The sequence below is a fragment of the Cyprinus carpio genome, chromosome B22 (assembly GCF_018340385.1).
Source record: "Cyprinus carpio isolate SPL01 chromosome B22, ASM1834038v1, whole genome shotgun sequence".
NCBI classification, from domain to species: domain Eukaryota; kingdom Metazoa; phylum Chordata; class Actinopteri; order Cypriniformes; family Cyprinidae; genus Cyprinus; species Cyprinus carpio.
In genome coordinates this window covers 14,205,214-14,217,887 of record NC_056618.1, presented here as the reverse complement: position 1 = coordinate 14,217,887, position 12,674 = coordinate 14,205,214, and the positions used below count along the sequence as shown (strand labels likewise).

At 40.9% G+C, this 12,674-nt stretch overlaps 1 protein-coding gene across 1 annotated transcript; it reads left to right on the top strand.

The window, feature by feature from the left end:
* The first annotated feature begins 793 nt into the window (after positions 1 to 793).
* On the top strand, positions 794 to 12,674 carry lonp1 (lon peptidase 1, mitochondrial). The gene is made up of 18 exons (XM_042749378.1): positions 794 to 1,288; positions 1,470 to 1,558; positions 1,644 to 1,763; positions 1,961 to 2,213; positions 3,483 to 3,544; positions 3,624 to 3,753; positions 3,825 to 3,908; positions 4,000 to 4,220; positions 5,878 to 6,016; positions 6,115 to 6,293; positions 6,375 to 6,462; positions 8,278 to 8,400; positions 8,477 to 8,593; positions 9,060 to 9,196; positions 9,958 to 10,127; positions 10,668 to 10,888; positions 11,809 to 11,973; positions 12,219 to 12,674. The coding sequence occupies exons 1-18, from the start codon at positions 827 to 829 to the stop codon at positions 12,363 to 12,365; spliced, it is 2,907 nt and encodes a 968-aa protein (XP_042605312.1). The 5' UTR covers positions 794 to 826; the 3' UTR covers positions 12,366 to 12,674.

Sequence of the window (12,674 nt, the reverse complement as noted above, 5' to 3'; positions counted from 1 at the left end):
CCAGTTCAAGGGGGAAAAAAATAAATAAATCAGATTTATAAATGATGAAATAGTACATTTGGACATATTATGGTACATATTATGGTTTAACTCGGTCACCCATCTTATCAACCGATAGATTTGCATATTTCTGTTTTGTTTATATTATACTCTATAACATTCTATATCGATCCCTTGCCTCCCCCCAACCCCCTTCATCACAACCAAACATCATTAAAATAATCAAATACTCTTCGTGGCGTCGCCTCACGCCCGTCAAAAAATAAATAAATCTCTTGAGATTTATAAATGATGAAAAAGAGTACATTTTTAAATATTTACAGTATTATGGTACATAGTTTATCCTGGTTTAACTCGAGAGGACCCAGGTGAGATTTGTAGTCTTTATCAGACCACATAGATTATGCTGAAACATTGATTTCTGTCATTTGTTGTGTGGACTATATTCCATAGGGGTGCACAATCCCTCTGCTTAGCCAGTTTTATTTTGGATTTACCTTTTACAAAGTGAATGCATATATGTGCATACAATAATAAACATAAAAAAACAAAGCCGGATCTCCTGCAATGAATTTCGTCAAAACAGCTTTTACGTTGTTATCACACAAGAACCCCGAAAACAAAAAAAAAATTATTATATTAAAATTAAATAAATAAATGTCACATACTACATGGGTAAACTTTGCAAATAGGACATCAGCCCCCTTCGCCAATGACACGCCTGCAATGAATGTCTCAAAACAGAACCAGACGCATAGGAAAAAAGAACGCGTGGAGATCGTACGGTGCAGCGTCAAGTCCCCGCAGAGAATCCTCCAGATCAAAGATGGCGGCGCACATGCGAGCGTGGAGATCGTACGGTGCAGCGTCAAGGAGCGCCTCCTCAGTCATGATCAGAGCCGGCTTAAACGCGCTCTTCCCGCGCTCCCCGCTTCGCTCCCTGCGCTCCTACTCCAGCGTTCCCAGCGGAGCGTCCTCACGCAGCGCGAGGAGCGCAGCATCCGTGCTGACTGACAGGTGGAGGAGTCGGGTCACAGCGGCGGGCGCCGCGGGCTGCCAGCGGCGCTTTTTCTCCGGGAACAAGCGCGGTGGGTTCTCCGGAGAGGACGGAGGCGAGAGCAGCGCGGGCTCCGCCGGAGACGAGGAGTCAGGAGGAGACGAAGGTCCTTACGTTCCTCCACAGATGACAGCGCTCGCCCCGATGCTCGTGCCCGAGGTCTTCCCGAACGTGCCGCTCGTTGCCGTCAACAGAAACCCGGTGTTCCCGAGATTCATCAAAATCATCGAGGTGACCGACTGAGCTCTACTCTCCAGAGAAACCGTCTGCGCTGCATGTTATTACATACAATACTACATTACATACTGGGTGTTTTAGGTTTTATTGATTGATTCAAAGAGGTTTGCTTGATAGCTTTTTCAATGTTTACTGTTGAATGAATCCGCACAGACGAATGTTTTGGCATGTTTAGGTCAGAAACACGCAGCTCGTGGAGCTGTTGAGGCAGAAGGTGCGTCTCGCTCAGCCGTACGCTGGGGTCTTCTTGAAGAAAGATGACAAGTAAGTGTTCCTGAGGAGAGTTAGTCTGCCCGAGTGTATTGTGTTGACTCAGGTGTGTGTGTGTGTGTGTGTGTGTGTTGGTCAGTAACGAGTCGGATGTGGTGGAGAGTCTGGATGCGGTTTATCGCACCGGGACGTTTGTGCAGATCCACGAGATGCAGGACCTCGGAGACAGACTGCGCATGATAGTGATGGGACACAGAAGGTGATGAGCCGACAGATCCTTTTTATTGCTTATTTAATTAAATAGTAGTGCTGTCAAACCATTAATCGCATCCCAAATATACTTTTTGTTTACATAATATATGTGTGTGTGTGAACTCTTATTTATGTATATATAAATACACATTCATGAATATATGAATTGGTTTTCATTATTAAAAATCTGCAACGTCTTCCCAGAATCCGCATTAATAAGCAGCTGGATGTGGAGCCGGAGGAGGCGGAGTCGCTGGAGGAGGAGGCCGAGCAGCCGAAAGCTGTGCGGCGGAAGCAGAAGCGGTCGCGCAGGGACTCGGCGCCGCTGGCGGAGGTGATGGAGGAGAGGGTGCGGGAGGCTCAGTTTGCGGCGGAGGCGCTTCCTCTGCCCGGCGTCCTCATGGTGGAGGTGGACAACGTGGTCCACGAGGAGTTCCAGGTCACAGAAGAGGTCAAGGTCAGTGTCCGTTTAGTACCATTATAGTTTCTAGTAGTATTTTGAGTTAGCTTTTATTCGTATAGTTTCTGTTTTTTAACGTTTTAATGGTTTTGTAGTGTGTTTTTATCATCATTATTATTAGGTTTTTAAATATGGCTATAGTTTTTATTTCGGTTTTAGTGTTAGTTTAGTACTTCAACTATAAATGAAAATAATACATGTTTTCTTTAGTAGCTACCTTAAGATCAAGTTTTTTATATATATATATATATATATATATATATATATTATATATATATATATATATATATATATATAAAAACTTGATATATAATTTTTTTTTATTTCAGTCAATGTTTTTCTTAATTTCAAATATTAAGAAATATTTCAAATATTCAAATATAACTTTTAAATATTTTTTTTTTCAGTTCTAGTTATTTTAGTACTTCAAACTTTAGCTACTAGTTGAGGTTTAAGGTAACTTATATATATACTTATATATGTGTGTGTGTGTATCATTTTATTTCAGTCAATATTTATTTTATTAAATGTCTAAATGGTGTTTATTTCCATTTTGGTTATTTTATTACTTAAACTAAGTAAAAATTAGAACGCTTGCCCTTTACAAGTTTAGTGTTTATATTTCATATCAACATTTGAGTCAGCGTTTATATTTTAAAATGTCAATATAGTGTTGTTGTTTTTTTTTCCTAATTTTTCGTTTATTTGTTTATTTATTTATGTTCTGGTTATTTTAGTACTTTAGCTTAAACTAAACAAACAATAAAAATGTTGCCTTTATTAACTTAGCTGTTTTAAGTTTTATTTACTTAATTTCAGTCAAGATTTTTAAATGAGTATAGTTTTTGCTTTTCAAGTATAATTTTAATCATTGTTTAAAACATAAACTAAATGGTCAATGCTTGTTTTATTTTAAAATGTCTGTACAGGTTTTATGAATGTTTATTTCAGTTTTATTTTATTATTTCAGCTCAAACTAAAAAAAATCTTGCCTTTAGCATTTAGTTAAAGTTTAAGTGTTTTATATTTGATTTCATTTCAGTCAAAGCTTATTTTAAAAATGTCTAATAGTATAATGTTGACTTCAGGAACCAGCTGAAGTTGAAGTATATTTTATTTTATTTTAGTCATCGTTTATTTTGTGTTTTTAGTTTATGATAATAACTCTGTTCAAGGTACTATGTTTCAGTAAGCATCTACCAGGATATTGAAAAATGATTTTCACCTCGTTAAAATGAATTCATACGCTCTGTTGTTTCAAACCAGGCCCTGACTGCTGAAATCGTCAAGACTATCCGTGACATTATCGCTCTGAATCCACTGTACAGGTAAGAGAGATAAAAGAGGGGGTTCAAAACTGCATTCTGAGCCACTGTTGGTGAACACGTCTGTCTGTCTGTTTGCTAGAGAATCAGTGCTCCAGATGATGCAGGCCGGTCAGAGAGTGGTGGATAATCCCATCTACCTGAGCGACATGGGAGCAGCTCTGACCGGGGCCGAATCGCACGAGCTACAGGACGTCCTGGAGGAAACTAAAGTACGTTTATCACCCCTAAAACAGTTTCTCAGAACATTAAAGAGTTTCTAACATGAAAACCGTCTTTACAGATTCCCAAACGACTCTACAAAGCACTTTCTCTGCTGAAGAAAGAATACGAGCTGAGTAAACTACAGCAGCGACTCGGCAGGGAGGTGAGGGAGCAAACGAGGACGGTTTTTAACATGCTGTTGCTCATTTGTTTGGGGTTCCTTTCATTTTACGCCCATTCGTCTTGATGCTCAGGTTGAAGAGAAGATCAAGCAGACGCACAGGAAGTACCTCCTCCAGGAGCAGCTGAAGATCATTAAAAAGGAGCTCGGACTGGAGAAAGAGGACAAAGACGCCATCGAGGAGAAGTTCAGGGAGAGGCTGAAGGATCGGACCGTGCCTCAGCACATCATGGACGTAATTAACGAGGAGCTGAACAAACTGGGACTGTTAGATAACCACTCCTCAGAGTTCAAGTAAGAGTTCGTCATTGTTATGAACTAATGTAATCTATGGTTAGTATAATGTTTCTTCTTAAAGTCCATAACAATGCTGGAGAAGATGAAAACCCAGCCAAAACCTGGTTATTGGCTGCTCTAGAAGGTTGGACTACAAGCTGGACTTGGTTTTAGCCTGATAGACCACCTTAGACCAGCAACAAGGTTGATAAAACCCGACTAAAACCAGCTTAAGATGGTTGTACATGGATTCTATCAGTTTTTTAGCTGCTCCAAACTGCTCTAGATGGTTAATCAGTTGGACTGCCAACTGCTGGGCCTGGTAGACCATTTAGACCCACAACAAAGTTGATAAAACCCTGCAAAACCGGTCAAACCTTTTGGTTTTAATTCGTTTGATGGATACTTGCCAAAGCAATGGCGTGAAACACAACGTTAAAGAACTTTTATGTTATATGAGAAGTATAAATATATCTATGGTTTATTATGAAACTGTGGTGGGGCGGATTAGACTGTGGTAGGCTGCCACAGTCTAGTTAATGAATGGGAAACACTGATATTTGATCCAAGCTGCTCTAGATGATTCCTCAATTGGTCTACCACCTTAGAACTGGTTAATAAAACCAGCTTAAGATAGCTGTGTGTGGATTTTGCTTGGACATTAACTGCTCCAAGCTGCTCTAGATGGTTGATCAGCTTGTCTACAAACTGGTTGATCTGGTTTCAACTTGGTAGACCAACTTAGACCAGCAACAGGGTTGACAAAACCCAGCTAAAACCAGAATAAGATGGTTGTACATGGATTCTAGCTGGTCTTTAGCTGCTTTAAACTGCTTTATAGATTAATCTGTTGGACTACAAACTGGTGGACCTGTTTTTGAAAGGTAGACCACATTAGACCCGCAACGAAGTTGATCAAACCTAGCTAAAACCAACTTAAGATGGTTTTGCCAGGATTCTATCAGGTCAATAGCTGCTCTGAGCTACTCTAGATGCTTGATCAGTTAGACTTCAAAGCTGGTGGATCTGGTTTCAACTTAGCAGACCACCTTAGGCAAGCAACAAGGTTGACAAAACCCAGCCAAAAAAGGTTAAGATGGTTTTACATGGATTCTAGCTGGTCTTTAGCTGCTCCAAACTGGTTTAGAAGATTGACTACAAGCTTTTGACCTGGTAGACCACCTTTTTCCAGCAACAAAGTTGACAAGACCCAGCTTAAACTAGTTTAAGATGGTTGTACATATTTCTTAGCTGGTCTTCAACTGCTCCAAACTGCCCTAGAAGGTTCATCTGTTGGTCTACCTTTGTAAAACCAGATTAAGATGGTTGTGCATGGATTCTGCCTGGTCATTAGCTGCTCTAAGCTACTCTAGATGATTGATCAGTTGGACTACGAGTTGCTAGATTTGGTTTAAACTTGGTAGACCACCTTAGACTTGCAACAAGGTTGACAAAATCCAGCTAAAACCAGCTGAAGATGGCTGTACATGGATTCTACCTGATTATAAGCTGCACTATATGGCCGATTAGTTGGACTACAAGCTTGTTGACCTGGTTTTAGCCTCATAGACCACCTTAGACCAGCAACAAAACCATGATCCACAAAGTAGCTTGATCTCCTCAAGTTGTTATTGTATTAATTCATACTTCCTTTTTTCCCTCTTTAAATCCCCAGCGTTACCCGTAACTACTTAGACTGGCTGACCTCCATGCCTTGGGGCACCAACAGTGAGGAAAACTTAGAGTTGAGTCAAGCCAAAGAGGTTTTGGAAGAGGACCACTATGGAATGGAGGACGTCAAGAAACGCATTCTGGTAAAAACACAAGCATGAGCGGCTCAACCTTTATCCCGAGATTGGGAAAAATTTGCTTCCTAAATCCCTTTAACCCCGGTCATTGTTCATTCATGCAGGAGTTCATAGCCGTAAGCCAGCTGAGAGGCAGCACACAGGGAAAGATCTTGTGTTTCTATGGGCCTCCTGGGGTTGGAAAGACCAGTATCGCCCGTTCAATCGCCAGAGCACTTAATCGTGAATACTTCCGTTTCAGTGTGGGAGGCATGACGGATGTGGCAGAAATTAAAGGCCACAGGTATGTGCAAATAACCATTTTGTAGAGTCAGTACTTATTTTCAGACTCTGTGTACATTTTTCTTTTGTTTGTACATTGCAGGAGAACATATGTTGGTGCAATGCCAGGAAAAATCATTCAATGTCTAAAGAAAACCAAGACTGAAAATCCATTGGTCCTTATTGACGAGGTATGACATGCAAATCTAATCTTAAAGAGGTTATAAACTGCCTTTTGTACTGTTTCTTGAGGTCCACTTATTTCAAAACAACCTCACCAAATAAAAAAATATCAAAATTCATGGCGGATGGAAGCCTCGGAAGGAAACGCTCACTGCTATGATTGACTAATAGTTATGTATGTTTCCTAGAACTCCTAGGCTAATAGTATGTAACACAGATGGACGCTGCTGTGATTTAGTTTAGAATCGTTGGCGGGGCCAAACAGACAGTGATGTAAAATCAGTGGGCAGGGCTAAACAGAAGTGATTTTGGTGGGTGTGGGGCTAAACAGACATGATGTAAAATCGTGGGCAGGGCTAAACAGTGATGAGATTGGTGGGCGGGGCTAAACAGACAGTGATGTATGCAATCAACAATGTAGAATACAGGCAGTGATGTAAAATGTCGAATGTGATTGGTGGGCGGGGCTAAACAGACAACAATGTCGAATTGGTGGGCAGGGCTAAACAGACAGTGACGTAGAGTCGGTGGGCGGGGCTAAACAGACAGTGATGTAGAGTCGGTGGGGCAGGGGCTAAACAGATAGTAGGCTTGTTTGAGATGCGCCTCGCCTCGCCTGAAAATGTAGGCGAGAGTAGGCGGCTGAAGTGAGGGGGGGAGTGAAATAAGCGCAGGCAAGACGGACAGTTCTGAGCTCTCGACAGTGGAACAGATACCTACGAGATCAAAGGCAGATATCGCGTTATTCTTCACTCACGTGCTGTGTTGCTAATAAACATGACATAATTTCAGTTCTGTTGCTTTTATATGAAAATAAATATGATAAACAAAACACTCAAGGTGTTTGGCTATTTAAACAGACGAGTGCCGTATTTATCATCCGGTTTTTACTTAATACAAACATGGGATAGAAATCATGACAACAATCAAACTCAGACAGTATCGCACTGTAATAGTGTTTGGGAAGATTCATGCTAATTTAAATACAGAATCACAGTCAGATAAAAAAAAAATTTTTTAGAAGAGAACGCAGCATCGTGGGAACCAATGAGCTTTAACAGACTCGGTGTTTCCCATCATGCTTTTGAATAGCGCAGTCGGTGGGAGCAACTGCGCTCATCTGCTCAAACCGACACAGATCGCGAGAGTTTTTCGGCACACGTCAGCATGACATCAGAGCAAGGGGACGAACTAAACGCTTTTCTAACCGACATGCATCTAGCGGTGATCGGTGATCGGGCGCAGCATCTCAAACAGACCCAGTGACGTAGAGTCGGTGGGCGGAGCTAAACAGACAGTGACGTAGAGTCGGTGGGCGGGGCTAAACAGATAGTGATGTAGAGTCGGTGGGCGGAGCTAAACATACAGTGATGTGTAATCGGTGGGCAGGGCTGAACAGGTAGTGATGTAGAGTCGGTGGGCGGGGCTAAACAGACAGTGACGTAGAGTCGGTGGGCGGAAAACAAACAGACAGTAATCTGTAATCAGTGCTAAGACATAAACAGATGTAGACAGGTAGTGATGTAGAAGCAGGCGTTGATCATCTTCTGCGGAGGTAGTGCTTATCCACACTATTACATCATAGAGTAGAACATTTCATTGTCATTTTGGCAGACTGCCATAAAAGCTGTTTTTAGACTAACAAGAAAGTTTTGAGTTCTGAAACGTACAGGATGTTTTTATAATACAATGACCTCTCATATATCAAAAGATCAAGGGAATTTTGGTTTCATGGTTCATGACCTCTTTAACCCTACTCTATACTAAGACTTTGGTTCTTATGTCAGAACGACTGATACTCTATTAATCTTTTTGTTGTGCAGGTTGACAAAATAGGTAGAGGTTACCAGGGTGACCCATCTTCTGCACTACTTGAGCTTTTAGATCCAGAACAGAACGCTAACTTCCTTGACCACTACCTGGATGTTCCCGTGGACCTGTCTAAGGTATAAACTAGTGAAAATCCACATCTGTTGGAAGGAGACTCTGGTTTCATTGTGCCTTCATTGGTGTTTTCATCAGGTGCTTTTCATTTGTACGGCCAATGTTCTCGACACCATTCCCGAACCCTTGAGAGACCGAATGGAAATGATCAACATATCAGGTTATGTTGCTCAGGAGAAGCTAGCTATTGCGGAGGTACGTTTACTTGGTGATCTCTTTTCATGAATCTCAACAACACATTTTTGGGTTAACATTACAGTTTGGATCTGTTGTAGTCTGTAAAACCTGAACCGAAATGTTAGCGAGTCATGAATCTTGAGCTAGTCAATTAACTCCCTTAAGCTGTGATTAAGGGCAAATGTCCCTGTAAGTCTCTTCCAAAGTCTCACTGTTTCACTGCTTGAATTGAAGTTGGCATCAGAGTTTGACTTAGCCCTTTTTGGGTCAGCTTGACACTTTGGGTCTGGCGTAGTCTATAAAGCCCAGAACTGGCAACCGAAAGCTGTTAGCCATGACCTTTAAACACCAAGTTTAAAGGTCAGAAGGATTGTCTCTCTAACTGGTAGTCACTCCTGAAGAATAAATTTTACTTGATGCATTGATGGTGACACAACAGTTAGACTTTACTCAGTCCTTCTCCTGGTCTTTATAACCACCATAGAGATACTTGGTACCCCAGTTGCGAACTCTTTGTGGTTTGGATGAGCAGAAGGCAAAAATCACCCCCGAGGCGCTGAGCGTCCTCATCAGACAGTACTGCCGGGAGAGCGGCGTCAGGAACCTTCAGAAGCAAGTCCACAATGAAATCCATTTTTAATTTTCCACAAATTCCACTTTATTTTTTTAAAAATTCCATTTTTCCATTTAATTTTTTTTTAATTTGTCTACTTAAACAATTAAACAAAAATTTATTACATTTTTAATGAAAATTAATCAAAATGCATGTCTAATTAATTGAAATCATGAAACGTACACAATTTAACAGCAATTTATTACATTTTTAATGAAAATAAAATTGTTAAGGTCCAATTAAATGGTTTTTTTTTATTATAAATTCTGTTTTCCATTAGTTTTCTGGATTCAATAAAATAACCAAAAAAATAACCAAAAGAATCACATAAAAAAAAACATTAGAAAAAAACTCCACGCATCTGCGCTTTTTATTAGAAATACTGTGTTGTGTTTACATTTTTCTGGTAAATAATTTTTCTGGTAAGTATTCCTTTCTGTTTAGCATCACATGCGTTTCAGTACGTGTATAATAAACAAAACCACGCATCTGTGTTTTTTATTCCCACAGAGACATGCAGGACACGCAGGATTCATATTTAATTGTGGCTTAATATTCACAGATACTAGTCTATTTCACGTTTTGATTTAAGAGTACTGACCTACTTTTGATTTATTCATCCAAATTTGGCAAATTCCTCGATATTCTGCATTATACAGTAAATTCACACGGATTCCACGATTCCGTCTGCATTTTCACCATCGCGCAAATCATAGGGACCTGCTGTCTTTATGAGTGTTCTGCAAGTGTAGCTAAGTTGGGTACCTTTGCAGGTGTTCCGGAAAGTAGCGTTCCGGATTGTCAACGGCGAGGAAACAGAGGTCAACGTCAACCAGGAGAACCTTCAGGATTACGTCGGGAAGCCCATCTTCACTGTGGACCGAATGTATGACGTCACACCGCCGGGAGTTGTTATGGGACTGGCATGGACGGCAATGGGTAAGAGTTCAACAGAGCCTCTAAAACTGCCAGTAGGTGGCAGCAAGTCATTGTCAATAAGTGAGTCATTGTGATTGAACCGAATCATATTTATAAACGATTGATTCATTCAGGAACTAAACACTGTCATGTTGCTCAGACACGCAAAACAGTGCTGTGACTGTGTTTGGAATTACTTTTGTTGGCGAAATAGAGCAAAAACAGTCAATACAATGTCTAAAACATAAGTCTCTTAATATTAACTTATTTTATTCAAAGACGTTTTAATAGACTGAATCATGCATTGAAAGAACGCACTATAAACACGCATACACACTAATCTAACCTTCTAGATCAAGTAACTTATGCATAGGTGTGTTTTGTTTGTTTTTTGCAATATACTTGATAATGTCAAATTGCACGTGTTAAAACAACAATTACGATATTATCGCAGATTATATATGCTTTCGTAATGCTTAGTCGCACCAGACTTGGTGGGAACACTCCTTCAGATGTTTAGTCCACAGAACCTTAAAGAAACAACTCTACTTTCCTCCACAGGTGGCTCGACGCTCTTCATCGAGACGTCTCTGAGGCGACCGAGAGAACCGCAAGGGAAAGACTGTCCCAAAGAGGGATCACTGGAGGTCACGGGGCAGCTGGGAGACGTGATGAAGGAAAGCGCCAAGATTGCGTACACGTTTGCGCGCTCGTTCCTCATGAAGGAGCAACCCGACAACGATTTCCTCGTGGACTCCCACATACACCTCCATGTGCCTGAGGTGAAGAGTTGTCCAATTCTGCTCCTTTAGGGCCCCCCTTCAGCCGAGTTTGGCTTCTACCTGCTCCAACACCACATTCCTGGAAGTTTTCTAGTAATCTTGAAGACTTGTTCAGGTGTGTTGAATTAAGAAAGTGCCCCCCCAGGAGTTTGGTTGGACGACCCTGCAGTATAAGGTTAAAGTAGAGGTAAAAGGGATAGTTCATCCAAAAATGACAATTACCCAATGATTTACTCACCCTCAAGCCATCCTAGGTGTACGTGACTTCCTTCTTTCAGACGAATACAATCAGAGTTTTATTTAAAAACACCCCGGCTCTTCCAAACTTTATAATGGCAGTGAATGGGTGTTGAAATTTTAAAGTGTGTGCATCCGTCATAAAAAGTGCTTCACACAGCTCTGGTGGGTTCTTTTACATGAACGCATTTAAAACTTTATAAACTTTTTTACATGAACGCAATTTTTATAAAAACTTTTACATGATATTGGTTCACTTCACATGATTAACATTGGTGTGGGAGCACTTTTTATGATGGATGGATGCAATTTTGGGGTGAAATATTACTCTAAAACCCATTCAATGCCATTATAACTCTGATTGTATTCGTCTAAAAGAAGAAAGTCATATACACCTAGGATGGCTTGAGGGGGAGTAATCATGGAGTAATTTTGGGGTGAACTATTCCTTAAAAGGCTGTTAGTTTCTTGAAACATCTAAAGTTGAGACAACAATGACTGCCTGAGGTTAACATTCCAATTTTCCCAGAGTTGTCCATTCTTTAGAGTTTGGCTTCTACCTGCTCCAACACACCTGCCTGGAAGTTTGTAGTAATCCTGCAGACTTTGATTGCAATATGACCACAGTAAGGTGGAAGGTTCAGTTAGTTTCTTGTAACAACTAAAGCTGGGAATCTGTTCAGGGTGCGACTCCCAAAGACGGGCCGAGTGCCGGATGCACTATTGTGACTGCTTTGCTGTCCTTGGCCACCAACACACCAGCGCGTCAGAACGTGGCCATGACGGGAGAAGTGTCCCTGACCGGGAAGATCCTGCCTGTTGGAGGAATCAAGGAGAAGACCATCGCTGTAAGTTAGCAGAGAAGGACGCCACACTTTCACTTCCAAACAAATGTGTTGCTGCACGTTTCTGCATTTCGTTCTTTTAAAGTACGATTGTTTCATTTGGCTAATTTAATTTTGTCGCATATATGAATTAAACATATATTTGGATGGTTAATAGTCTAAGAGTGTATGTGAATGACAATATGTGTGTATAAATGCACATGTTTTTCATGTTTATATATGTTAACATGTTTGAACTCCTCCGGCAGGCGAAGAGAGCTGGTGTGACCTGCATCATCCTGCCTGCGGAAAACAGAAAGGACTTTTCAGACCTGGCCGAGTACATCACCGAAGGCCTAGAAGTGCATTTCGTGGAAAACTACAGCGAGATCTACAAAATCGTGTTCTCTGGATAATCATGTGTAGTGCTGTTTTATTGCCGTTTTATCTTTCGGTCGCCGTAGTCTTGAGTCAGGAAAACACAAGCACACAGAACCAGTTTAATCCCTTCTGTCCTGGAGTTTTTATCTCACAGAAGTGAAATGCAGCGCGAGTCGTTGCCTCTTGATTCCTGAAACGTTTGAGACTCTGGGATCCCGACATCGCTGCTCCAGTGAAGATTTTATATTCACATCATGTTACATTTCATCTCAAGTGTCATATTTGTAAATAACTGCCTTAATTGTATTCTCTCAAATCATTTACAATAAATTATATATATATAT